Source organism: Dendropsophus ebraccatus, chromosome 8, assembly GCF_027789765.1.
Source record: "Dendropsophus ebraccatus isolate aDenEbr1 chromosome 8, aDenEbr1.pat, whole genome shotgun sequence".
Lineage (NCBI taxonomy): Eukaryota > Metazoa > Chordata > Amphibia > Anura > Hylidae > Dendropsophus > Dendropsophus ebraccatus.
Window position 1 is genome coordinate 50,105,794 of NC_091461.1, and position 27,962 is coordinate 50,133,755.

At 41.7% G+C, this 27,962-nt stretch overlaps 1 protein-coding gene, 1 long non-coding RNA gene and 1 other non-coding gene across 4 annotated transcripts in view; 1 reads left to right on the forward strand and 2 right to left on the reverse strand.

Moving 5' to 3' along the window:
- Positions 1-27,962, reverse strand: part of PRKG1 (protein kinase cGMP-dependent 1) — a 788,657-nt gene that overhangs the window by 642,089 nt on the left and 118,606 nt on the right. The window contains exon 1 of one of the 2 annotated variants that reach the window (XM_069980326.1): positions 6,493-7,489. The exons of the other annotated variant lie outside the window; for it this stretch is intronic. Coding sequence (XP_069836427.1) covers positions 6,493-6,800 — 308 coding nt within the window. The 5' untranslated portion in view covers positions 6,801-7,489. Of the gene's footprint in view, positions 1-6,492; positions 7,490-27,962 lie in introns of those variants that run through there. 2 annotated transcript variants of the gene reach the window in all.
- Positions 18,285-18,475, reverse strand: LOC138800181 (U2 spliceosomal RNA). The gene has a single exon (XR_011364384.1). It is a non-coding gene; the product is annotated as a U2 spliceosomal RNA (small nuclear RNA).
- LOC138799324 (uncharacterized) lies at positions 22,302-27,267 on the forward strand. The gene is made up of 3 exons (XR_011364238.1): positions 22,302-22,395; positions 22,816-22,977; positions 26,992-27,267. It is a non-coding gene; the product is annotated as an uncharacterized lncRNA (long non-coding RNA).

Here is a 27,962-nt window from a genome sequence, read left to right on the forward strand (position 1 = left end):
GGCAATATTATTATATGTGGATGTTTAAGAATATTCACTCTCTTTTAGTGTTTTAAATGGATGGGAAGACCAAACAATGCTAATTTTACAGCATCCATGTGTCGTCAATCTCAAAAAATTCATCCTTAAAGTAACTTGGTCAGGTGTAATTCCCTTTCCAAACTTCTGATACTATTAGATAACTGTTGTGGTAAGGAGACACATGATGCTAGTCATATATCTGTCTGCGCTTCAATATTGTATAAAAATGGTTTTATTCACCAGTACAAAGTGACAGAGGTGTTCCCAAGCTCCTGAAGTGCTGCAAACAGGAATACCTCCTTGTTCCCCTCCCATCCCTGTCCCTGCTTGCTTGATTGACAGTCAGCTGGAAGCTGACCTCAAACCAGGGTCATGCATAGGAAGGGAAATAGAAGGAATGTGGAGACATTCCAGCTTGCTGCATTTCAGGCATATTAGAAAGCTTCCTTGACACTTTGCACCACAGAATTAAAGCATTTTTCTATGTTATAGAAGCACAGGTAGATCTTATTGATGGTGGCAAAGGCATAAAGAGAAGGTAAAGGGTAATCAAGAATGTAGTCACAAGACATCGGTTTTAAATGCACTGAGCAAGATGATAATGTAGTCAGAAGATGTCCCAGGGTCCACCCCTAATGGAGCAGTATAATCTCAATGCTTTATTACTGGCTACTTACTACTTAACTGAATGCTTCCTAAGAGTGAGTTATTTAAGGAACCAAGATGTATTTCCTCTGCTTTCCTTGTGTCCATCTACTTCTTTTCTGCACAATTTCCTCTTTGGATGACGTCACTGGAAAGCTTCAGAGAGCCTCATCCTTATTACTGCACCATCTTGCTGCTTCCAGGTAATACTTCTCAGAAGTATTGAGAAGGAAACATTGAGTGAGACACTGTATCTGGGAACCACAAAAATAGCTCAAGTGAAAAACAATGTGATTCTTTAATCCCATCCTACTATGCGACGTTTCTGAACGCTTGAGAAAGGCTGAGGAACAGCCAAAAAGTCGCTTAGTAGGATGTGAATATAGAATCACATTGTTTTTCACTTAAAATGTTGTCTCTGGAGTTACTTTTGTGAATTGATTCTGGACCGATGGGTCGTGTTTGGTGAGGTGTGCACTGCTTTCTAACTTGTTTGCTATACCAACTGGTGCTGTTTCAGCTTACTGTTGTATCTGGGAACTGTCTTTGCCTGGAGGGCCACAATCTTCTTTGTCAAAAATAAGCACAGTTGATTAAAACTCTATACAGACTACCAGGCTCTAGAAAGATCACTCTGGAGAACTAACTATGGATTTTGGAACTTTCTGAACAAGATAAAAGTGCCTGCCATATCTCTAGAGGCCTTCAAGCCTGATTTGGAGGCATTTTGTAGAAGAGTTCTAAGATTTGGGCACTGTTACTCAATTGTGTCCGTCAGACTGTCTACATCCCCCTAACTGTCCCCATCCAGCCCCTTATGCTTCTTTCTCGAGCTGCCAGATCCCATCATGGCCCTACTGGTTTATGCAACAACTCTACCAATCCCAACATACAGAGTAATTAATATGCAGAGGCAATCAACACCGGACAAAATTATTAGGCAAACCAACTTTTTTAAAAGGGAAAAATTTTCCAAGCCTTCTTGGGAGATTAATGTTTGCCTTTTCTTGTCCCTCCTCTTCCCGTGCATTGATGGCTTCAGTATTGATCTACAGCTTTGTTCCTGACTTTGCTCCTCCCATACTTTATCTTCCTAAAGCTTGTATTTGAAATTATAGCCCTCATTCCTGGCTTCATTTTAGATTATACGATCATGTCATTTTCTTGCTTGTTACATTCTATGTGACTTCCCTATGTGGCCTTCCTATGTGACTACTCTCAGCTTTGTTCCGGACTACACAACAGCTATATCAGTGCTTCCACCACCAAACCATGACAATTCTGAAGACCTAAGCTAGAATTCCAGCACAGTCTATATTTCCTTGAAGTGTTTAAGGATTAAGACCAGGGAACTCCTTAGACTCCACATCTCTAACCTGCAACAAATGGTTTGAGGCCACTGCCAATATGATCCACAACTGAACAGCAATAATGTCCTACTGTCACCATTTTAACCATCAGCAAATTGTGAATCTTTATAAATTCCAAACAATCTTTTTTTTATTATTATTGTGGTCTACATTCTGTTAAACATTTGTCCAATAGTGAATCTTTGCTAGAAGATCTAAACTTGAAAGAATGGACTTCACAAGACATTGCCTAGTTGTATCTCATCTTTATAGACTTGTTTTCCTTTAAGATAAGAAACCTGTCTAGAAATTTCAAATGACTTGTGTTTGTACAGAGAAAACCTTCTGAGGAACAAGTTGAAAGAAACATTCCCTTTCTTTCAAATGGACAATTTTCTGTATAAACTAGTACTGTGCACTATACGTGACACTCGGGTTAGATGCTTTCTCTAGAATAGCAAAAAAACAATTTCCTTTAAATGTTTTGCCGACAGTGAATTCATTGATAGGATCAAAAGATATAAAAACATGACAGGCAAATGAGAAAAATATGAGCAATGTGACATAGGAGATCCTGAATATCTCCGTGTCTTTCTATTCACAGTTTATGGTTCTTTGGTCCGTTGCGAGACAGTCAGGCTTATTACTGAACTCATAAAGGAAAATTATATTCATGAATCATCTCACTCAACTCTGATAAAATAATTTCAATATGCCTACAATACATTCATATCCTTCATTCAAACACAGATCCAAAACACCAGATCAACAACTTGGTTTCAACTTTTCAGAATTGTTACTACTGCCTTTGTTAAAGATAACAATGGAAGCGAGATGAAATTTTGATGAAAAGAATGAAACTGGCAACAATTGCTAGGAAAGATCCTATCAGTGATCAGAGGTATGAAAAGAACTAACCTGACAAAGAACTACAGCTATGGGGGAGGCAGAGGTAGTGTTTGCACCTAAAACGGTCCAGAATGTCCATCAGTTTCTTATAAGAAAACCAATACTATGAATAACATGTTATAACTTGGGGGCTACTTCAGATTTCACATTGGGGTCCAAACTGATTAAAGGAGAAGTCCAGTCATGAAAAAATACTCACCTCTCCCGATGCCTCTCCAGTGCTGGCTCGCTGCTCCGGGACCCCAGCCAGGCTACAGGATCTTCTTAGGCATCAACGTCATAACATGGTTGATGGACTGCCTGCTCAGCCAATCACTGACTGGGGCAGAACACTGCTGCAGTCACTGATTGGCTGATGGGCAATCAGCCAGGTCTGGCATTTTCCCCATGAGTCATAATATCATTGCAACTCAGGGAAAATGTCTTCTGGCAGGGTCCAGGCACCTGTGACCTGGTGCTTCACAGGCACGGGGAGAGATAAGTAATGGTTGTTTGCCTACTGTAAATTTTTTCACATGCCAAGACTTCTGCTTTAAGTTAAACCTTTAATCGGACATGTTGAACATTTTTAAATATTCTGTATTTGAGCTTCATATGTGACAAATTGAGTCCAAATGTAACCCCTTGCAGATGGCATCGATACTCAGTTACATAACTGTGCCATTCAAGATATGTTGTACTTACTGGACTATAAAATGCTGAGTAAGCAATTTTTATCATGTGGTCTTGCTGACATGTCAGAAATACTTTACCTCCACTTTAATACATTTCCTAAAGCTGAATCACCAAACTATTCCTATTATTTCAACAACACCGACAGTTAAAAAGAGCACAAAAACATATAGTAGAAGCACATCTGACATGGCACAATTGGAAACGAATTCCAAGGAATACAGCAACAGACGCAGGTAGTCAAACCAATAATGGAACGCTAAGAAGCTGGCGTGGTTGTAAAGATTAAAGCAGAATGAGAGGGCAGAGTAGAAGAAAAGAAAGAGTTCACCTGACATAAAATATGGAATAAAAGCAGATGGGTGAGTCAACAAGGAGAAAAGAAGAGGGTACCATTGATAAGCAGCAGACAGACAGCGTATAGAATGGAGAAGTGTATAGGAATAGGATCATTCCATGCCTCAGAGCACAACATTCCAGTGTTAGCCTCCTGTTGCTAGGGAACCAGGCATAACCTCCATTGCTAGGCAGACGGAGCAAAATATGGTCATGCCTCGGAATCAGCTAACAGCAACAATAAGAGCATAAACTGTTTTCTGCCATCACTCCTACCAGGAGATGGCAGCCAGTTATTTCATAAAGGAGGTGTTTTATTGTGTAATGCAGATGACATATGTTATATAAGATGGGGCTAGGATGGCACCAACCCTACTAGAGATACGCAAAGGTTTGCATTGCAAGCTATGTAAATGCTTCTATGTTATATTACGCTGTAGAGAACAGCACACTACCCCTATTAGGAGAAACTGCAGAAAAAAAACTAATGAAAGCATAAGAGGGAAAGTAAATGTGGCAAAGCATTCTCCTAGTGATTGACATTGGCAACCCCCAAGGATTTTATAAACTGTCCCTGCTGTTCGAGCTTAATTCTGAAGGATTTTATCACCCTCTCTAGGGAATGTATTCCGCTAACCCACACTGTGGTTATATAAACTGCATTCAGCACTGGCTAAATATATAGAGGATGATGAACTGCATTGTGTAAAAAAAAAAAAAAAAAAAGCTGAAAAGCTCCTAAATGTTATTGTGTGCAGATTGGTCTTATAAATGGAATAAAGCCCTTTTCTCATTTCTGCTATGGCAGGCGGGATTGGGAAATTGTTATTTTTTTTAAATCGATGCTCCTATCTTCTTCAGGCAGAATGACTGTGGTTTGCTACCTGTTAACCTGCTGAGAGGTGATTCTCCTGTTTGCCGTTGACAGCATACTGATAGCAATTGCTACTATTTTCAGACGCCATGTGTTCCCTGTAATACCTCTAAGTGTGACTTTTAATACAGTGTGAAGAAGTAAAATAAAGAAAATGAGTCACTCCCACACAGTGGTGCTATATATGTGTGCAGGAGTGTGTTTAGCTATAGATGGGTCACACAGTATTTGCTATAGGTCTTCAGTATTCTCCAAACCGTGCCTACAAACTACAACTCCTAGTATGCCCAAACACCCAGTGGCTATGGCTGTATTCTGGGAGTTGTAGTTATGTAACAGCGGGGGAGGCATAGGTTACAAACCAATATCCTTTCTAAACAATATGTTGTTTTACATGCGCGTTATACAGTTATAGCCCAATAAAATATGATCTAGAAATTGTTAAAGGTTTGTCCTTGGTTAACCCAAAGCTCCAAAGCTTCCCTTGCAGTGGATTTCCAATCCCCCTGATAGAAGTTATTAGGACCTGTGTGTAAGAGTGTATGTAAACATGTATTATATGTATGATACTATGTTTCTATGCGCAATATTTCCTTACGTGATATAAATCTTGAAGCACATTGGACATAATGCTCACCATATGACGATAGCACAACCCACGTGTTCCAAGCCAGCTTACACTATCACCAGATAAAAGCCCTCTGGAGACCAAGTGAATGGACACTTGTAACATATTAAAGGATTAGTAAGTAACAGGACTTTCCTTAGTGTAGATATAGCCAGTGAAATTTTACTTTTTTTTTTTTTTTGCTTACTTTTGTTTACTTGACTCTAATGCAAAGTGTCCAAGTTAAAAGCACAGGGTCTGTATAATAAAGGGGAGTATACAGATTCACAGGCTGTATACATCACCCCTAGTTCTCTACTTGGATTCCCATTCTGTTCTAATCAGGATATTCAGAATGATTTGGAGCACATGCCTCTTGATCTGGTGGATAATCAAACCACATGGGAAACGTTGATGAACTGTGTTCTCTTTGATGTCTTCATTTTTTTATGCAATATTTAACACTGTTTCAGAAAGATATACATGACTATATAACACAGTGGTAGTCTAGTAACCAGCCAGCTTTGCATTTTTATAATAAAAGCAAATGACAGACCAATGGGAATCACAACCAGACCCCCATACTGTATAGAAGCAGGAAATCTTCATGACTAAATCACAAAGTTGCTAGAAAGGTGTTCTGGACAGGAATGTGTTAACTACTCCATGCACCAAATTGTACCACTTAACCCCCTAGAGATCAGTGCCCACACTATACCCCTGACACACAATCCCAAGTCAGAGATGGGCTAAGGAAAGAATGAAATCAGTGGCACCAACATCACAATATTTAGCACATAACATATTTTTTGAACATAGAAAAGTATGTAGTTTCACATACCTGGACATTTGACAACAACACATAGAGATGGGTGCAGTTACTGTGGATTTTTTGGGGGAAGAAATGTGCACAATAGCCCATACAGAAGTGTTAGTTATACATTACTGCAGAGGATGAAGACAGAAATGGAAAGTAGAAGGTGCAGTAGGTCGTCTATACACAGGTGGATGGACAGAGACAATACAGAGAGCACTGAACTAGCACAGACAGGATGCTACAAGGACACATTGCTGCTTACTGTGGGCTCTTGGGGTAGAAAGGAAGAGTGACATGGCTGAGATCCTGGATGTCAAAGGCAGTGGGCTCAGCTGAGATAGCCTGCCTCTTGGTCCTCTGTTCCCCTAAGGTGTTGGAAGTTTGTTTGTGAGCCTGTTGGGTTGCAGGTTTGATGACAGAACGATACTTATCCAGCTCGTTCTGCAATCTCTGGATGAGCTCGTCCTTCTGATCTAACTCCAGCTCCAGCTCGTCTATGAGAGCATCCCTCTGCCTGAGCTCCTCTATCTTCTCCTGCAGAGCGTACTGCAGGTCCCGCAATGTGCCCATATTCCCGGCAGGGGCTCCTGCTGCCTTCTCTTCTCCCTTCGTCGTCTTCCCGGTGCCTTGAGCCCCCCTCCAGAGCAGGATCAGCCGCTTCCTACTTTCTCCAACTTACTTTGCGCACAACAGGTCTCGATCCGCGCTCGGACGCTCTATCTAATAGCCAAGTTTCCTTTTGCGTCCGCGGTCAACCCCTCCTAGACGACTTCCAGAGCCCCCTGAAGGTATTTGTATCCGTTGTGCATTTAAAAAAAAAATCCCCAAGACCCCTTTGTTGGAATCACAGTCTTCCCAAGGCTTCACACTTCTTCCATAGAACGAGGAGGTCCCTAATGCTGAAGAAGATCCACCTTTCCAATGGTAAATAGATGCCCCCCCCCCTTGATGTTTGGAATTCCTCAGCTCCCCTGGGCTACCAGTGTCTACAGGTCACCACCACACTGAGGTCCTGGGAAGTGGCAGCTGCTGGCAAAGTAGATGTCCACCAGGATGGTTACTAGAGAGAGTGGCAGCAGTCACAGGCAGAGCCAGGGAACATTTGCATGCACGATCTTCAACTAGAGGAACAAAAATCCCTCCCTCTGTCAGGATGACTACGATTACAGAGAGCTGAGAGCTCTGGTACAGGGTGATTTCCAGTTCTCTGCGTCAGAAAGAGGCACAGAGGGAGCAAGACACAGGCAGAGAGAGGGGCTGTGTCTCCAGGAGCTTCTGGGGAGTAGAGAGTGGAGTGCAGGCATCTCTTCCACCACCAGCACCAGCAGCACTACCACCACAGCACTGCACTCCCTGCCTCCTCTGTGCTAGCTCTCTATGCAATGCTCCTGATCCCATCACATGCTATACACTAGGCTCACACCACCTCTTCAGTATGATCTTACATCTTCAATCTATAACTGCTCATCATGCTATTCTGCACCAATGCTTTTTCTACCTTTCTGCAAATTAACCCATAAGGTTCAGTACATGACATCATTCCCCGTCAGACTTCACTTTGTACAATAGAAAAGTATAAAAGCAAGAAAGTGTCAACTGCAATTCATAGAATCCCATAAATGAGAGATTAGGAGTAATAATTTCATACACTTGGTTGGCCGATAAAGGATGAATTATCTTATACACGTCTAGGATCGATACAGTTTTTTAATACACGTCGCTGACTTTTCCTAACGATTCAGAGGATTTTAATTGGCTGCTTCCAATTACTTCAGTCCTATAGATACAGCGACCGCTATTACATTGCCTAATTACCGTATAACACATTGATTTTATGGGTCTATAGAAATTATGTTATAATTTAAAAAAAAAGCGGTTCTTTTTTTGTGGTGGCTTTCTTCATTTTAGGTGAGCTCATAAGCTGGGGTGTATATTAGGGTGTGTTCACATTGCATTTGGCAGCCTCTATCATACGTATAACATCCAACATATAACTGTGATGGAAGCCACTTAGTGTTATCTTTAATATATAGGGTTTTGTGTTAAAAAATAAGTATAGTGTACATTAGTTTATCCAGTTAAATGGAAGAGCATGGAGGTCTGCACTATACCTTTCGGTAAACTTATTGCATACATCCATGCAGATATACAATGATACTTTTTTTTGGCCTCAGTTGCATAAATGAGAGTGTATGGATCTGTTTGAAGGAGAACTCCAGGCAGGGGTGATTTTTGGGGAGGGGGAGGATGCAAGAAGTAACATGCTCTCATCTTCCCTGCTCCAGCACTGCTGCCGGTATCCCGCAGCTCCGGTCCCCCCTGTCCTGGCCGCTTCTAGGTCTGAGTGGGGACCTGGGATGTGACGTGTTAGGCCCGTTCAGCCAGTCAGCGGCCGAGGCAGAACCCCACTACAGCCACTCAGAACCAGAAGCGTCCAAGACCAGGGGACCAGAGCTGTGGGATACCGATACCAGAGCTGAAACGTGGGAGGAGAGAACATGTTACTTATTTCATCCTCTGCACTCTGCCAAAAATCACCCCAGCCCAGAGTTCTGCAGGCAGTAGCACCCATCCCAGTTGTTAAAGGGGTTATCCTGGATTGGAAAAATGCAGCTCCTTTTTTTTTTTTTTTTTCCCAAAGCAGCAGCACCCCTGTCCTCAGGTTGTATGTGGTACTACAATTTAGTTCTTTTCACATTAATTGGCTGGGAATGCTGTATTCTAAAATGATTCTTCATTTTGCCCTGCCTAGAGCTCGATTGCTTATGTCTATAGTGCACAGTCGTGTATGTGGGTGTAACAGCTGCAGTGTGACAGGTCTGGTCTAAGGTCTGACTGCAGAGTCCTGTGCTGGGAGAACATTGAACACCTGCATACAAATACACATGCCCACACACACATATACTGGTGATGACAGTGCTAGGGACTATATGCAATGGTCTCTCAACAAGGAATTATTAGACCATTATGATGAAATGGATATCATGTCGTGGATCTTTCCCTTGGACACCAGGCACTGCCTCTGTCAGACCTATCAAGCTTTAAAGCAATAATCTCAACCTCCAAACAGTAGGGCTCTTTATTGCCAGCACAGCTGATATTTTTGGTTATTGTGAAACAGATAAATCATAATTTCACACTACTAAGGACACTCTGAACTCCTTTCATTGCATGAGAGATAAGGGATATGAGTCCTACATGGGTGTTTTAGTGCTGTGAAGTTATTAAAAGTACATTACACCGCAAGTGAATAGTGACAATGTAGCATGCCCTATACTGGACGTTGCTGAGTTCTTATGGACATACAGATGTTGCCAATATTTTCAGGTCATATATGCTGTGAAAATGTTCTGAACGTGCACGTGAAATCTTTTGCACAATATAGCCATTTATTAGATATTTTTTATCATAAAACTAAATCTATTACCACAATTTTGCTGCTAAAGCTACTAGTAGTGGCCAAAAGATGTCTTATAAAGCTTCTCTATCATGTCTTCTGTGTCTTCTTCAGGAACTTTATCTGCTGGAAATCAGTTTTTCAATTTGGCATGCGGTAAAGGCCGAGTGCCGTGAACTAGGCATGGGGGCAGAGTCCGGGCAGTAACTAGTCACTCCCTGGTTGTGTTTGTCTTAGTAAATCTACTAAAAGCCGCTAGTAACTTAAGCAACAAAATCGTGGCCCAGGATTGGTGCACTGAGGGAAGTGGTCCCACCCGTAGTGCACTAAACCGCCTCATTAGTATATGGATGAAACTAAAAAACATAGAAAAATGTCTCTGAGGATGAAGATAAGTGCACTATAGGGACATATGAGCAGGTTAGATGCTTCTCTTTGGGTTTCCCTGTAAGTTACAGTCAAGTCATGAATATAGATGGGCAGGATTTGCGGAAATCAGGCATCAAATCTGATGTAGAAATAAGTGGTGAGGAATACAGGTTCATGGTCTCACCTTAGGGTCCTAGCTTGGTGCTGTATTCTGACTATTTACAACCTTCAAGTTGTACGGAGCTGAAATATGGCAGTCATAGACATATCTAAGGCCCTAGTGCCATTTGTCTCCAGTACCATTGGTGAACTAATCCCTCTGGGTCCTTGAGACCATGAACAGTGCGGTTACATTGTACAAATGTGACCAAAGTCTTTATAGTCTCAGAAAAAAAACATTTGGGTTGATGTCATACAGACTAGCCAAGGATTAAAATCCATCCATTGTTGTAATAGTAAAAGTGATTGAAAAATAAGCATTACAGTGTTTCTTGTATCTATCACTCTCCAATCCCTTTTATACATGCTTTTTGTGCTTTTACTGTAGCAGGTTGATCATCTACCAAGCCATTTATGTTTTTACAATACATTACTTCTAAAATGGGAGCTTTACTTGTTGCGAGCTGATTTATTGCTATAACTGTGACCAAGACAGTACTGTACATTTTTCACTGGTATTTGGGGATCTGCAAATAGCTGGTAAAAGACACTAAGTAAAATTTTGTAACACAATATATTCAGGTCATATGTACAATACTATTGCGGACATTTTAACCATCTCATTCTCTTGAGTATATTACAGCTGCTAATACCTCTGAAATAGTAGCATGTAGTAAGGCATCCATAGATGTTTATGGGACCCACTGCACCTCCATATGTCTCTGGATTGATATGGACCCACAGAAATATACATTTGTGGCATTCCCCATAAGATATCATATTACCTAGGTATTCTCCCAAAGATGTCCTGCACATTGTGCATCACGCCATCATGCCATGAATCTTTACCTGGAGGCAGGGTAACTGTCAGAAGCATACTATGACATCAGATCAGCTATTTGTACCATAAATGTCAGCTTCATGGCAGATCACAATGTCAAAAGCATGTCCGTCAGTCAGTAATAATGTTGTTAGATGGTGTCTATAGACTGTCAAGTTTTTATTGAATTTTCAATGCAGGTTTTACAACCTTGAACACATGAATGGAATTAAAAGAGATCAGAAGTAGCTGTCTGTTTTTTCATTTAAAGCCAAAAAAAACTGCAGAAGGGAAAACTATAAGTCCCTCCTTTATCTTTCAGATTCCTTATCCACCCCTGGATTTGGCTTAAAAAAGTTAAAGAAATACTGCCACTAAATCTATTGTTTTTACCAAAAACTGACATGTGTTTACATCCATATACACATGTTTACATTTAGATAAGTGTTGTACAGACACATGTTTACAACCATAGCCACATGTTTACATCTAGATGAGCATGGTACAGACACATATACATCTAGATGAGCATAGTACAGACACATTTATATCCAGATGAGCATAGTATAGACACATGTTTACACCTATAATCACATATTTACATCCTGATGAGCATAGTATAGACACATTTTTGCATTTATAGTTTAGTTCGTTAGACCTATGGTAAGACCAGGACTTGTGGCTGTTATATGACTGTAAACATGCAGCTACTGTATATTAGGTTCATCTAAAACAGGTCTAACGCTGAGCATAATACAGCAGAATGTCTGTGCCCTTATTATAGCCACAAATTCCAGTGCGACCACTTATCTAATGACCCAGACAACAACATAGGGATCTATGGTGCTGTTAGTGGCGGTCATTAGACCCACAGATTAAGCCGTACTATGGATTAAATAATGCACCTAGAATACACCTTTAGGACACTGGCCTCGCTTCAGTCAAGCATTATACAGCCCCATTTTTGTGTCTCCATTACAGCTGCAAGTTCTGACCTGACCTTTCAATTCAGGTCATTAGCCCCACAGCTGGACCAGAAATACAGCCATAATACAGACGTATTATACTCATTTAAAAGCAGCCTAAGGGTAGTTTCACATTCTGCATCTCCAAAACAATTCATTCCATAGCTGTGCTGCTTTAGCATACATACTGATGTCTAAACTTCCCATTCAGATGCGTGGGTCAGTACCAGAAAATTCTGCAACAAATCTGTTACATGTGAATTTACCTTTCGTGGTACTTTTGTTTCCCGGCTGCATAGGGTTCTAAGCTGACATTTTTTATTGTTTTGCTGGCTCCGCCATTGTGTTATCTGGCATTAGAATAATACAGTACAGTATAACAAGTGCATTATTGTCCTGACACACTGTTATAATGTGCCAGGAAATGGCTTGATGTAAATCTTGTAGTAATCATACCCTAGTACTACATGGCCTGGGGTTAATATTCAGTTAGTGTATGCAAAGCTGAAAGTATTTATTAGGACAGCTATAAAATGCAGTTACTGTACCATGCTGCCATCTCACGCCATGTGTTCTCACAGTCATTAACACTCCTACTCTGCGGGAGGTGTGTGCGGCAGTGACAGGGTTAACTACTCCTTTCTGGCAGCGATGTGATGCCTTTATTAACCTGATCACTGCTAGGAGGGTGATTAGTTAATTACATTCACTCGTCAGCTCCATAGCGCTGTGCGCTGTCAAGGTGCCAGGCACAACGGGCAGTGTACACAATAAATGACAGTGATTTAAAATACAGCGGTAAAGGTCTCACCAAGGTCTGCAGCTGGATTTTAATGCAGTTGGGATTGGTTTTATTAACATTCTGCGTTATACTATGTGGTATATGGACAATATTGTTCCCAGCGCAAAGTGAGGTTGTGGGTTGGCAATGTGTCTAGAGATCAATGAATTTTTTGTCACAACTAAGTCCCGGGCCCTGTAAACTGAGAAGCAAGAAACATGGGGGAGATTTACCAAACATTGTGTAAAATGCCCCGAGCAACCAATCAGATTCCACCTTTTATTTTCCAAAGAGTCTGTGAGGAATGAAAGGTGGAATCTGATTGGTTGCTAGGGGCAACTGAGCCAGTTTCACTTTACACCATGTTTGATAAATCTCCCTCATACTGTATATCTCACTATATGTTCAGTGTCTGTGACTATTCAGAGGTCAGTGGCGCTGGGAATGTTATATACAGTGTATGCCTTACATCTCAATGAGTGTACAGAAGCAGAGATTTCTGCCCTTGACTAGTGTCCCTGATTCTGTACCTTCCATAGGTCCCTACACCAGTGCTTCCCAATTCCAGTCCTCATAGCCACCCAACAGGTTGTGTTTTGAGGATATCCCATACAAAGAACACCTGATGCACTGAGTATAATTGTATCACTTGTGAAATACTACGGTAATCCTTAAAATATGACCGGTTGGCGGGCCATGAGGACTGGAATAGAGAAACATTGTCCTAGACCATGACATCTGGCCAGCAAATGAGTGGCGACTCTCAGGAAGTATCACAGTAGCAGGAATGCCTGTACAATGGCAGAGGTTCCTGCTCCTGTAGGTACTGAGGCATACATTGTTTGTCTCTTCATAAAGCGGGCATATCGGGCCACCTGGAGGTAAGCAGGGATGCTGTATGCACCATTGATGAAACTGACTGCATTCACTGAGCATCATGGCATGTAGAGATGAGCAAATCTCAGATTTAAATGAAGTGAAGCACTTTGTTTCATCAGCGCTCTGCTCATCAAGCCGCCGGCCTTTCAGTGCTGCTCTGCTCCTTGACGCTCCACCCCGGGTGCCGAGGAAAAGCTGGATCCAATCGTAGGAAACTGGGATCCTGGGAGGAGTGGTAGGGAGCGTAGCAGCGCTGACTGACTGGCGGCTTGATGAGTGGGGCGCAGATCAAACAAAGCATTTTGCTTCATTTAAATTTACAATTCGCTCATCTCTAATGGCATGTTAACTGAGCAGTGAGGCATACAGAGTATGTCTCGCCCATCAGTGACTGTACACGTGTGTCAGGGAATCTACACACCTTCAACTGTTGCAAAACGGCAATTCTATCATGCCAGGATAGCCATAGTTGGAGGGCAGGCAGCAGGTTTCTCATGCTCCCTCCCATACACACTATTACTAACACAACCAAAGATGGTATTACAGTAAGCAATTTACGGGACTTTACGCAAGTTGCGGCCGGATACGTACGGAACGCAAACTTACGCCCGTAGTGTACTTACGCTTCCTGAGTGCTCTTCGTAGCGATCTGACAGCAGTCTTTTACTTGGAAATCTTCGCCTAGCCCCGGACACCCCACAGAACCTTTTGGATCGGCACAAAAAGCTTGCAAAATGAAGAAATCACCACTACGTACGGGACCGCATGTAACGCTACGGGCGCAAGTTACGGCATTTCCGTCCCGAAATAATGGTCTGGTTCATTTTTTACGGCGCCGCATACGATCCGGGCGTAAGTTCGTACGTAGTGTGAACTGTGCGGCCGTAGATCGTATACTTTACATTGTACGCAAACTACGTAAGTTTCCGGCCGCTTATTCACGGAACGCGCTACGGCCGGAAACTTACGTAGTGTGAACCCAGCCTTAGGCTGGGTTCACACAACGTATATTTCAGTCAGTATATGCATATTTCAGTCAGTATATTTCAGTCAGTATTGCAACCAAAACCAGGAGTGGATTGAAAACACAGAAAGGATCTGTTCACACAATGGTGAAATTGAGTGGATGGTCGCCATTTAATGGAAAATATTTGCTGTTATTTTAAAACAACGGCTGTTATATTAAAATAATGGCCGTTATTTACTGTTATATGGCGGCCATCCACTCAATTTCACCATTGTGTGAACAGATGCTTTCTGTGTTTTTAATCCACTCCTGGTTTTGGTTGCAATACTGACTGAAATATACGTAGTGTGAACCCAGCCCTAAAATGCAATTTTACTCTTTCAGTAAGTGTTCACTGAAAATACGGGAAGGAGTTAATGCTCAGACATCTACAAAATTATGCCTGCATTCAAGTTACTGAAACAGTGCCACATAGTGGCCAATTATTGTAAGTGTACAGATATTATGAATGAGCCAATGTCTGTTTTTGGCTAAAGTATCCATCCACAGATAAACACTTTGCTAAACAGAGGTCAAAATTATATATTTCCTATAAATGGATTTAATATTCACCCTCACGATGGATATATTAACATTCCTGTGTAATCTAACCTTTATTAGAAGAATAGTATGATGTTATATGTGGATGTCATTGTGCTTAAAGTCATAGCCCCGATCTCATATAAAGTACCGTGTTTTAGTCAAGTTCTGCTCCCTTATAGACCTGTCTCTCAGAAAAGAGGAAGACCCCAATGCAAAATCAATGTGGGAGCACAACTGCACCAACATCTTATATTTGAAGGAGTATTCCCATCTTAACTAATAAAGGTAGACTTGAAGGGCTCATTAAGTTGCACTTTACCTCCTATTGTTGACTATCCACTTTCTAGGTTACCGACCACCTCTCTACTAAAAAAAACAATGATATGGCTGATATCAGGATAGATAGATAGATAGATAGATAGATAGATAGATAGATAGATAATCTTTTCTCAAGACCACTGCTGTGGTCAGAAACGTTGCTGTGTTCATTTTTGGGATGTGAATACATTTTCCACGTTTTTTCACTACTGGAGACAGGAGCGTGCAAGAGCTTGGATACAGGGAGTAAAAGATAGATCCGAGTCTAACTCCCCAAAAAAAGAGAAATCCTATACAGACTGAAAGCAGTTGCATTGACATCTGCAATCCTCTTGAAGCCCACATTGTTACCAGAAGTGCTGTCTGGCCAACAAATTAAGGTTATGTTCACATGGTTAATTTTATGCAGATTCTGACACTGATTCAACATTGAAACCAGTCTGAAAACCGTGTCTCAGTAGTTCAATTGCAAACAGTGGCGTTGTTTATATAGTGTAGATTTTTCCAACTTGGATTGGTAAATTTGCACAAAGGAATAAAGTGACAGGTTACTTCTTGATATGGATTTTACATGTAAACCGTAAAAAGATGTTTGGATATTCATGTCCAAAACCACAGTAAAATCTACAGCATACTAATGAAAATCCTAAGAGCAGGACCCCTTTCTATAATACTGCTGTGGTGTACTGTCACAGTTGGTCCAGTAAGCTTTATACCACCTGGGTAAAGTATCCCTGTCACGTATCACAATAAAGAGGATGAAGGTGTTGTTATATGTTTTCCCACTAGGTGTCACTCTCATACAACACATATATATATATATAATATATCTTATTGAGCACAGCTGAAGAAGAGAGATGGGTTAAGTTATAGTTGTCATGTGTTACTGCAATATCCAATCACAGGTGCAGGTGTTTTACCTGACTTTTCCACCTTAAATTTCTTCTCTCTCCTATTTAACCAAAACCCTCACTAATCACAGAGCTCAATTAAAACTATAAAATGGAGGTTGGGAGGTTGGTTCCTGGTGGGAGGTCTTCAGTCAGTGGTGTGGAGGGACTAGGACACAAGTGAGAGAGAAATTATTCTGCTGTAGTGAGTGTTCCAGTATACAGTGCTAAACTCCAGAAGGGGTAACCATCTTCTGGGTTCTCCCTTGTCCACGCCAGGGATCAGTCTCCCTAACAGTCAAAGCAGTTACCAAAGCAAGAACTTGTCCTCAGTAAGACAAAGAGCTACAGCTGAGGTATCTTACTGAACGTACATAGCTGTTCAGGAAAACCTTGAAACGTCTGCTGCACCCAGTGGTAAAGGCCTGGGGCTCGTACTACCCAACCTGGCACTCGTTAAACTGGCTGGGCAGAAAGCGGTCAGATATTTATCTAAACGTGAGTACGAGTATTCTTTACTCTCCTCCTCTAAAAGCTACTATCAACACTATCCCAGCAGAGTGCAAAAGCTACCTGGACAAAGCCCCCAAGATGATCTCTACACTTCCTAAAAACTATTTCTCCTTCTTTAACCTCTTCTCCACTCTTTGTCACCTGCAGCTGCTCTCTGAAGTTGTCACTACTGTTAATGTAATCTACTGTCATCTTGGTTAAGTACTCGACCTATTCTTGTGTTGCCACACCTGCACCTACACCACTCCTGCCCACCGTGACAAGTGCCCCAAAAGTAGCCCATCTTGCTGTACCACCACCTTATACCACCACCATTATACCCTAATAATAGATATACAGACAGGGCTTGTCTGGAGATAAAAGCTCCATTTAAGGGGTACTCCAGAGGAAAAAAATATATTTCAAATTAACTGGTATCAGAAAGTTCCAGAGATTTGTAATGTACTTCTATTTAAAAATCTCAAGTCTTCCAGTACTTATTAGCTGATGTATGTCCTGCAGGAAGAGGTGTATTCTTTCCAGTCTGATCCAATGCTCTCTGCTGCCACCTCTGTCCATGACAGAAACTGTCCAGAGCAGCAGCAAATCCCCACAGAAAACCTCTCCTGCTCTTAGGACTGGAAATACACCACTTCCTGCAGGACATACAGTACATCAGCTGATAAGTACTGGAAGACTGGAGAGTTGTTGGCCAAAACTGCATGTTGACATATTCTGTTACACTATGTAGCTAGCTATCAGTGCAGGGATTGGTTCTGCTTATATACAGAAGATTGCCCAGACTGGATACAATTGCAGCAAAGCCTTGGTAAAAGTGTGCACGTCTGTGCAAACATTCCAATTGTCTGGACGGTCCAACAATTATCTGCCACCTCAAGGAGAAAGATTTCACAGTATAAGTCAATCCCCTAACTAGCAATGTCTGATATCCTTACAAAACATTAGCATTGATACTTATGGGATTTTATACATGAATGGCAAAAAAAAAAAAAATTCTTTGTTCTTCTGAAAATCTAAGGATCCTGTGCTCTGGTGTTCTCAGCTTTCATGCTTTCTCTCTTTCTGCCCAGGTCTGATAATATATTGATCATCTTTTGTCTTGATCTTCAGTATCTATGGATTCCCCTCCACAACCAGAATGTCACAAGCACATCAGACATGTGTTATCTATAAACTAAACATTACAGTAGAGTAGTCAATGAGTGTCTGTTCTCCTAGCATCCATCATGAACAAAATATGTCACATAGACCTCCATTCAGCGACCCAAGCATGGCCAAGCGGTGTCAAGCTTAAATGATAATACTAATGCTTTTATTTGTATAACGCACACAGATTCCACAGCACTAGTACTAAACTACATAGTTTAAAGCTGTTTTTATCTGTTATAACCTAAAAATGTACTTTTTTTTTTTTTTTTTTTGCACTGAACCTGGAAGCACTGCAATACCAGGTCAATGCCTGGAGAGTACAGAGCAAGGTCTTTTTCCATCTCCCTGTTCTAAAGATCCATTAAATACATGGTCCCCAGATAGGGGACGTATCAGATATTAAACTGATAAGAACAGATACTACACTTGATCTTAGCCAAAAGGCCGAGAAGCAATAGAAAATGTACAGGTCTGCAATTGGTTATGGGTGAATACACAGGTGTTGTAGTCCATGGCAATGAAAGTGTTAAAGGGTCAGCAGGTTAGATGGCAGCCCCCTAGTGCGCATGGGGCGCTGAGGATCCTTACCTTGATCCTTGGTGTGTTTCTTGCGCTGTTTGTTGTGAAACCCTCTACCCAGTAAGCTGTTAGCAGCTGTTAGGGCTGCGGCAGCGTCCCATGCTCTAGGCCACCTCCACTGCCGCACCCGCTTTCCCAGCACTGCTAGGTGGCTCACCTGCTCTATGCTCCTACTTTTTCCTCTGCCACCGGCATGTGCTCCCACCCCTTGGGGCACGCTTGCCGATTCAATTAAATTTAAAGGAGCAGTACGCTCATAATAGGTTGATGCACCAAGCACCTTCCCTTTGTATTCTGCACACATCCTGTTTCCCCCTGTTGGAGCCTTTGCATTGCTTTCCCCGTGTGGTCCCAGCTTGCCCGTTATTCCTACCCAAGAATACTGCCCGTGCTTCCTGCCCTGTGTCTGTGGCTTTGTGTCTCATGTTTATGGTTCCTGCACCATGGCTACTGCTTGTGGTGCCAGCCCAGCTACCAGCCATGAATCCTGCCTGCCGCCTACGTGTCACCAGCTGCACCTTACCCACCACCGCTAGCAAGACAAGTCAGGGTGTATCAACCTGGGGTCTCCTGCGTCAACAAATCCACTACACTATTCAGTGGCTCTGGTGAAGACCAGCACCCCTTAGACTTTGCTCCCTGGTGTGGCTTACTCCATAGCTGGCAGCAGTTCAGTGGATCCATGGCTAACCTGCTCATAGTTCCCCTTTAAACACAAGGTTGATTAAAATAGCGTTTTACTTTCTTTCAAACCCGTTACAAGATCCTACTTAACCTAGTGTTGTTATTGTATTCTGCCATGTCCTTTTGTCCTTCCCGTACATAACTGGATCTCATGAGGCTTCAAAGAATCCCTGGTTATTTTCTTCACACATTTCCTCTGAAGTTAGAATGCAAATGCAATTTACTATCACTACAAAGCCGATCAGTTTGGTGAACTGCCAAAGCCTAACGTGTGACAAAGCTACTGTATCTGTTCTATCTCCTAAAAGGTTCCACATCACGATGGAGCACCTCTTGGTATATTACCAGTAGGGAGTCTCTCAGCAATAACTATTAGGCTGTGTCCACACAACGTCTTTTTTAGGCAAAATTACGTCCATTATTTGATAATGATGGCCGTAAATAATGTTCATTAACATTATTGGTGTCCGTCATTGCAAAAAAAAAAAAGAGGTTGTTTTAAAAATAACAGCCGTTGTTTTGCACCAAAAGACTTTTATGTGAACATAACCTAAAGGTGGATTCACATGTACCATATCGCTGTGCATTTAACGGAGTCTTGCATCGAGCAAACTGCCTTTCAGTGCTGCTCCGCTCCCTGCCGCTCCACCATGGGTGTCGGGGAAAAGATGGATCCAATCCTGGGAAATTGGGAGAAGTTTCCCAGGATTGGATCCAGCTTTTCTCGGCATCCTGGAGGGAGTGGCAGGGAGCGGAGCAGAGCTAAAAGGCTGGCGGCTTGATGAGCGGAGTGCATATAAATGAAGCGGAGCGCTGATTTGCCTATCTCTGCTTGGTACTGTTATGGCCCATGGTTGCAAGAACGCAGAGCCATAGGCCATAACAGTACCCAGTATCACAGTGGATTCCGCTGTGAAACTTGCAACGTGAAATCTGCTGTCATAAAGTATGTGTGAATCCACTAGTGATGAGCGAATAGTGAGATATTCGAATATGAGATATTCGTACGAATATCCCGCGAATATTCGAATATTCGATCGAATATTCGATCCCATTAAAGTCTATGGGAACAATTATTCGATTAGTGAAAAACATCTATTTGACCATCTGGAGGTAAAAACCGGAAGCTGGGGGATTTGAACACATATTGAATATTTATCGAATATTCGCGGGATATTCGTACGAATATCGAATATTCGAATATCTTACTATTCGATCGAATATGTATTCGATCGAACAGTATTCGCTCATCACTAGAATCCACCCTTACACTATATTTGTCCTAGGACCACAACTGGGCCTTTTTGTAGTAAGTGATCTTATAAAACTTATAAAAATCCCTATTTAAGTGCCAAGGAGGCGGTGCTGAGCCACAGAAGTGCCTGAGCCTGCTACACCGCCTTGCTCCCCCTTGACATCCAGAGCTCAACTCACAGTGCTCCCACCCAGCACCGGACTGGGACTGGACCGGAGAATAACACTTCATGTCTTGAATGAAGTGGTATTCTTTCCAGTCTGAAGAGCAGGAGAGGTTTTCTATGGGGATTTTCTATTGCTCTGGACAGTTTCTGACATGGACAGAGGTGGCAGCAGAGTGCGCTGTGTCAGATTGAAAAGACTACACCACTTCCTACAGGACATACAGCAGCTGATAAGAACTGGAAGACTTCAGATTGATTAATAAAAGTAAATTACAAATTTCTGTCATTTTCTTGCACGAGTTGATTTGAAAGAAAAATTGTGGTGAACAATCCCTTTAATTTCTAGACATGTTCAAGATATTTGCTTGCCATCAGTGAATAAGAACATTCTTGTTTGCTTTCCCGGTACTTTATAGCTGTAGTAAATCATGCATGGACTATATGCACTTCTGCAGAGCAATAGCCATAGCCAAGAGAACTGACATGATTACACCCAATGTCTAACGGCCATAGCTAAAGCGTCTATGAAAAGGGAAGCAAGAAGAAGGGAAGGTCTAATTCTATGTCAGTTATGGCATTTTGAAGAGTCATATACTCTTTAGATGAAATGTCATGTGGCATAGTGACTCTTCTATAGGGTAATATCCAGAAATTCTGTTTACTCAGATAATCCTGTCTATATTGCTTTCTGGCAGTAATGAAAATGGATCATCAAGTGAACTTTATTTAAATCAATTCCTATTTATTGTCAGAGGATACACATTCAGAAAATGAAGCTTCCGCATGCAGTTTCACATTCTCCCAAGAGGGTTAAGATCGGAAACAAATCTTCTATTATAGGAGCATTGACGTCTAAAGGGAGAACCTTGTAGTTATGGTATACCTTCCCTAATGCATTAGATAGATTGTAAAAAGATACACTTGAGATAATGGATGACCAGGCACTTGAGAAAGCTTTACAAGCCTTGGTTTTCCAGTGGTTATCATGAAATATGTACTTAAAGGTGTAGTTCAGTTTACAAAACCCATTTTTGTATACCTTTTTAGGGGCAATCCATTAATTTTAATGGCCATTGTGTAATAATCTATTTCCCCTATAGTGGCCCTGACCTATATTGCTACAGGCCCCACCTCCTCGACACCGCTTCTTCAAAATAAAATATTGTTTTTATAAAAAGGACGGCACCAGTAGCTATTTGGACTATGGGACTGTACATAGAATGACCACAGCAACATAATGGTTCAGAGTACTTTAAAGGAGTACTCTGCCCCCCCCCCCTCCAAAAAAAAAAAAAACATATACATACACAGAAAGTATACTTACCATCCCACCGGTAAGGATCGCCGTTTGAATTTCCCGGCGGCCGCGTCCTCACTTCCAGGTCTGGGTGCAGTGAATGTGAGAGAAAAGGCTGATGGTGCACATAAACACCGGCAGCCTTTTCATTGGCTGGAGCGCATCACATGGCTTTCAGCAAGCTCATCCAATCAGGGCTGAGCAAGCTGGAAGCTATGTGATGTGCTACAGCCAATGAAAAGGCTGCTTGTGCGATTGTGCACCAGCAGCCTTTTCCTCTCCTATTCACTGCTGTGGAAGACAGCGAAGAGGAAGGAGACCAGGCCTGCCCCCTGCTGTGACAACATCGACCCAAGATGGCGCCTGGGAGATGAGGACAGGTCGACAGTGATTTGGCATGTATACTTTATTTAACTTCTGGGGGTGAAAGGGAGGGGGCGGAGAGAAAGAGGTGTAACGGGGCCAGACAGCTTATTAACGCACATTACAAAGTTATATAACTAATTAAGCAGAAAAAGAAAAACGCCGCACTACCCCTTTAAGGCCTATAGAACTATGTTGTACCTTGGTCCTCCTGACCACCTGAATTTTCATAAAACATAGTGGGTGAGTGGATATTGGGGCATTAGTATACAAAACTGCTTGTTTAATGTTTAATTCTACCAGGTGGCTCAAGAATCCTAGTACACCACCTACACCGGGGCTCGGACAACATTGAATTCATGAGAGAAAACTTGCTGCAGTGTTTTGCAAATATTTATTTCAATACTTTTCTATGTGATAATTACAATTTTATGTTTTTATCTCTTGTCTAGAGGAGATAACAAAAAACTCAATGCATCTCTGAAATAGACGTGTACAGAAAAGCAAGTGTAGCCCGGGACATTGATCATCTGGAACATCACACTCTGTTTAACCGTAGCCTCAAATATTTAGGTTTCATCAAACAAAACATGGAGCGAAACAAAGCATGTCTGGTAAGATATTAAAATATACAAAGTTTGTTAAAAAAAAAAAAAAAAGGGAAAAAACAAGTTCTATTAGACAGCGAAGAAAGCTTTTTAAATAAAGTAACTTTATCAAAGACAAAGGCCTAGATTTTGAGGCTGTCCTGACTGGATAACCTTTAAAGGGGTACTCCAGCGAAAATCTTTTTCTTTCATATATATTGAATTCAGAAAGTTATATAGATTTGTAATTTACTTCTATTTAAAAATCTAACATTTTCCTGTACCTATCAGCTGCTGTATGTCCTGCAGAAAATGTTTTCTTTTTAGTCTGACAGTGCTCTCTGCTGACATCTCTGTCCGAGACAGGAACTGTCCAGAGCAGGAGAGGTTTTCTATGGTGATTTGCTGTTGCTCTGGACAGTTCCTGTCTTGGCCAGAGATGTCAGCAGAGAACACTGTGTCAGACACAAAAGAATACACCAGTCCCTGCAGGACATACAGCAGCTGATAAGTATGGGAAGACTTGAGATTTTTAAATTAAGTAAATAAACAAATCTATAAATAAGTAAATAACAAATCTATGTAACTTTGTGAAATCAGTTGGTTTGAAAGAAAAATATTTTCACTAGAGTAACCCTTTAAGCCATATAAGCAAAATACATTATTGCATCCATATTGTGTCTGCAGGTGCCAGCTGGATCACAGAGTTGACCTCACCTCACATCTGTGTTATACTTCTGTGAAACTAGCTAAAAAGGGTCTGCATTTATTCCTGAAACACCCTCTCAGCTATAGGTCTGTGAGATTGTAGTCCATCTCCATTATAGTTAATAGTGTTGAGCTGCAGGCATAGCCTGTGGACACCAGTTGCAATGGTTCTGTGGAAAGATGAACCCTAATTCTAGAAAACTTCAGGAAACTTCTTACTCTCTGCATAACATACAGCTGAAGTTTGTTATGTGTGATATGTGTATTTGCTATGTGTTTCAGTGAGTCTACAGATTGGGATGGAGTGTTATCGGTATTGTTTTCCAAAAAAAAGCGTTTGACTCGCACAAGCGTACTGCACTGTATCACAACTTTTCATTGGTCAGGATGTGGGTGTTCAGATCGCTTCACTCTATGACTCGCTGCCTTTTCCTTCTCCCTGCAGCACATGGTGGGGATTTATCAAACATGGTGTAAAGTAGAATTGGCTCAGTTGCCCCTAGCAACCAAACAGATTCCACCTTTCATTTTTCAAAGAATCTGTGAGGAATGAAAAGTGGAATCTGATTGGTTGCTAGGGGCAACTGAGACAATTCTACTTTACACCAGTTTGATAAATCTCCCCCATGGTCTCCATTGTAAGTCTATGATGTCTCTCCTGCAGCGAGACAGAGATCAGCCACATGTTTCATCCAAGTCTAAAAGATCTAATGATCAGTGAAGTCTGAAATCTCAGACCCCGACTTTTGACATATCTGTGTGACATCTCGAGTTTTTTAAAGGTCTTGCGCTTATGTATTTAAAAAGAAGGGGCATCTTTAAATTATATATAATTGGGATTGATACCCTCAAAAGGGCAAGGTGTCGCAGAAGATAAAACATACCTTATTCTATAAACCAGACCAATTGTGGCATCTAAGAGTTCATATAGATAGAATGAACAATGGGGGAAGATTTATCAAACATGGCGTAAAGTGAAACTGGCTCAGTTGCCCCTAGCAACCAATCAGATTCCTCCTTTCATTCCTCACAGGCTCTTTGGAAAATGAAAGGAGGAATCTGATTGGTTGCTAGGGGCAACTGAGCCAGTTTCACTTTACGCCATGTTTGATAAATCTCCCCCAATATGTGTAAAGAATACATGCACAAGTGGTTATGATAAACTGGGGACAGGTCCATTTTGTTATAGGATCATAGAAATTCAGACAAACCTATCGTTCCTGCCTTCATATGTGCCGTGTAGTCTGTCCTCATATCTTCATCTACAATGACGTTACAGATTGTTACCAAACCCTCACATCAGCCCAAGGCTGGAGGCAGTGTGCATACTGACACAGCACGCCCCTGTGCACAACTAGGTCATACAGGTACATTCAATCATTATTCTCAGCATAAAGCTCTGTCTCCTCCTTCCACTCTGCATGTCGGTTGCAATATGACATACAGTACAGCGCAGGAAACACGGCAGCAATGCAGCAATACAAACAAGAAAATAGCAGCATAGAAAACAACAGGAACAATCCTGGCCAGAGCTTTGGTTAACACTGTTGCTCTGCAGCTCCAAGGCATCGTTTTTATTCTGAACAGGGCACCATCTGCATAATTGTTCTCCACTCTCGCCAGTGTAGCTATGAGAAAGGACTAAACTACGAGAGTGTGACTAATGGAGTAGAAGGCACAGCAGTCGCTTAAGGGCCAAAGCCAGTAGCTGGTGGGGCCCACCTCCAATATTCAGAGAGTGCCAGAGGTGAGGGCACAGAGTTGTTGCTAGGAGATGGTACAGATGCCCGGTCAGACTGGGTAAGGGAGCAAGAGAAGGACAGGCGGAGGGAAAAATATGTAAAGCACAAAGTCTGTGTGGAATCAGCAGATACAAATACATGAAGAGAGAGATGGTAGAAAGTGTCATGGGCGAAAACTCACTGTGATGACCTTATTATATGTGCCAGTGACTGGCACAACTAAGTGTGGGAGCCAGGGAGGGATGCACTTAGCCATGTATTTCTCCTGGCTTTACCTGATGATCAGTGAGTATCCGAGCACCCAATGTAGACGTTTGCTGTGACCAGGACCGACTCCAGGTTTTTGCAGGCCCTTGAGCGACAGAGCCTCAGCAGGCCCCTCATCCATCCATCCATCCATCCACCCATGCATCCACTATGCTCCCATAATCCACACACTTTGCACAATCGCTTGAGAATCACTAAGATATACAAACACACATTACTGACATAGATGCTAACTGACACACACAGACACTTACTGACACACACAGACACTTACTGGCACACACAGAAACTTACTGAAACAAACAGACACTGACTAGCACACACATTACTAACACAGACAAGCGATTATTGGCTGTATTCGGACGATATTTGCCCTTACGGACGATAATTGCTTAGTGTAATAGAAGACAATGATCAGTTGGCATGCACGATGTCGGCTGATCGTTGTCTTTCAACGTAACGATAATGATAGCAGCGATATGCTGCTTCTATGGGCTGCCCGGACGATCTAGTGATCACACGGGCATCTTCCCTGTGGCTCCCCTGCTCTTACCCGCTCGCTGCCTACAATATTACACACGAGGAGCAAACAAGTGCTGACCTGGCAGGCCGGCGCTCGTTTGCTCCTCAGAGTCGCCCCGTGTTATAGGGGATTTACTGATACACACAGGCACTGACTGACTAACACAGACACACACAAACACTTACTAACTGACTGACTGACACAGACACTTACTAACTGACTGACTGGCTTACACAGACACACAGCACTTGCAGCTCAGTCTTCTCCCAGCTTCCTCTTTGTGGCGCTGATCTCTACACTGTAAGGTTGAGGGCCTGCGGGTCATGAGAGGGTCACCCCTCTTCCTCTCTCTCTCTTGGTGTAGGATGCTCATAGCTCCCGCTCTTTCTCTGTCATCTGATGTTCAGTCTGCTCACCCTGCACTACAGTGAGCGGGCTGAACATTACAGAACCAGGCACTTGCCCGGGTAAGCCCTGTGCTGATTCCAGCCATGTCTGTGACATGTTAAAAGTTATTCAAATGACGGACGTTTTTTCAAACAAGTATATGACAGATATTCCCTGCAGTATTCCAGTCAGCTTTATTCAATAGAAAAGAGATGGGAAAAGTTATCTAGGCCTGTATGCGTTGCAAGTGTATAGACAAAGCTAGATATGCCAGGCCATGCAAATATTTAGGTGCAGGGATTACTTTATGATTTAAAGGGAACAGAATATTTGGCAGTGTTTGTTCAAGCTGCAATTCAAACAGCAGTTTCCAATTTCTGGCTTTATAATGATTATTCATTTTTGTTTGTCTAGAAGTACATCAGGAGCAATGCGGCAGACTGATGTCAGTGGAAGCACGGATACTGCCGGAGCAGACTACAGGGGCTTTAGGGGAACATTTTCTGTTTTTGTGTAAAGCAATCTACTAGTTTAGATAATGGAGATGTATGGAATAATGGATTTCAAGTGTTTTCAAGTAAGCACAAAAACAGGTATGATCCTAGATCTCAGCTTTTGGAATGTAACTTAATAAAACTCCTTTGTTTAGGTCATGATGATGCAGCCATATTCATGATTCATGTCCTATAGAACCCATCAAGTACCCACCGCTCATAGAGTTTTATAGATGCATACTTTGTCTTCATGTGCTACTAATTTAACACACACACACACACACACACACACACACACACATACATATATATATATATATATATATATATATATATATATATATATATATATATATGGATAGGCTGAGCGTGCCAGAGTTAGGGGCATATGAAAAAGGGGCTTTCCATATAAGATCGCCCCTATAAGGTAAAGACATGTCTTTACCTATTGAGCCTTTGCAAAATCTATAATTCGCAAAAAAAAAAATTTGTTTTCATCCTAAACTATTTTTTAAATTTTTCCTTTTGAATCTTCTTTTTTTCCCTACAAAGTGTGCTAATAAAATATTGACATAGACACATGACCCCTGGATCACTTTAAATATTTTTATTAGGAAGCTACTATTATTTTTGTAGTCTGTCTTGAGAACTTTCCTACTTCCTGGTTCCCAAGATACGTATACTGTACCAGTTTACTCATCCTAAGATGTTACAGATGTTGTATATTGCAATCAGCTGACCATGAAAAAAAAAACACACTCAAATTGCAAAAACCGTTATTTCCAAGTACAATAACAGAATAAAGGAAAGTGGATTTTTCATTAATAGGCAAGAACATTTGCAACTGCCAGATCCTGACTACTCACCCTATTGGTTTCTGCTAGGAACTTG